Source organism: Chinchilla lanigera, unplaced genomic scaffold (genome assembly GCF_000276665.1).
Source record: "Chinchilla lanigera isolate Chin_1 unplaced genomic scaffold, ChiLan1.0 scaffold00168, whole genome shotgun sequence".
NCBI classification, from domain to species: domain Eukaryota; kingdom Metazoa; phylum Chordata; class Mammalia; order Rodentia; family Chinchillidae; genus Chinchilla; species Chinchilla lanigera.
The window spans coordinates 590,398-591,531 of record NW_004955569.1 but is presented as its reverse complement, the minus strand read 5'-3'; the positions used below and the strand labels follow the sequence as shown (position 1 = coordinate 591,531).

The following is a 1,134-nucleotide window of genomic DNA, read 5'->3' as shown; positions in this document are numbered from 1 at the left end:
TAATATGTGGCCGTGTCGGCCGTGGTGACCGAGTTCAGCTGCAGCGAGAACTGGTTACTGGCTGTGGAGATGGAGATGCGGCTCTGCAGGGATGGGTTGTAGCTAGTGCTACCACTGTAGCTTATGTACCCCATCCACTCCAGGCTCTTTCCTGGTGGCTGACGGATCCAGCTCCAGTAGTAGTAACTAGTGGTGATGGAGACACCGGAGACCGTGCAGGTGAGGGTCAGGGGCTGTGAGGGCTTGACCAGGCCGGGTCCGGACTCCTGCAGCTGCACCTGCACCTGGGACAGGACACCTGGGAACAAGGAAACACTTTCCATCAGCCGTCTGCTTTCAGAATCTTCCCGTGGACCCATGTCTGACAATAAGGACACTCACCATGGGGACCTGCCACCAGGCACAGGAGAAGACCCAGGAGTCTCATATTCTAGACCGCACCTTTGCCTTCTCCAGAGATCTTAGCCGTGTCTGAGGAAGGAGCGGTGAGCCCCAGGAACCCAAGAGGGGACTTTTATTTAGATTTTGAAGACTAATTTGCATATGGGAGGTCCCTGTCCTTTATGATGAGTGAGACAAAGCCCAAAATCTTTCTGGTCCTTGTGCTTCTGAGAGGAATCTCTTTTCCTGAATCAAATGGTGTTCAAGTTTGTGATCAGTGGGAAGCTGATTTCAGAGGAGTGGAGGAAGCAAGGCAGGGACGACCCCACCTTCCTGATCCCAGATCAGCTTCCTCAGTTCCCTTCTCCCTCTTGTGCCACAGCCCGACTCCTCCCTCACACATGGGCTCTGCTGCTGCTACTTCAGAAGTGATATGAGCACAGCTCCCTCTTCCTCTCCCTGGTCTCCTTCCTCTGGATCTGTACATGCTGCCTGAGAGCGTGCTTCACCATCACTGCTGCTGTCAGGAGAGGTCCATCTGCCCTCTGCTCTAAGGCATCCTGTGATCCAAGTCCCACCTGACCAGATCCAGCAGATAATAGACATAATGACGTGTGTTCTGTGTTCACCACATAGAGATGTTTCTAATAATCGGGGAAGAGAAGGAGGCCCTCTGTGTTAAGTGTCCTGTAACCACATGACCTTGTGCAGCCACTGAAAGGTCATTCCCCATCTAGGTTCAGCTTTCCCTCT

The 1,134-nt window shown here is 53.1% G+C and overlaps 1 gene segment (V, D, J or C); it reads right to left on the bottom strand.

Moving 5' to 3' along the window:
- Positions 1-64: 64 nt before the first annotated feature.
- On the bottom strand, positions 65-479 carry LOC102012376 (the record flags this gene model as incomplete). The annotated part of the segment is given in 2 exon segments: positions 65-298; positions 382-479. Coding segments are annotated over 2 exon segments (280 nt in total), but the record flags the coding sequence as incomplete, so codon positions are not given.
- Positions 480-1,134: the final 655 nt, after the last annotated feature.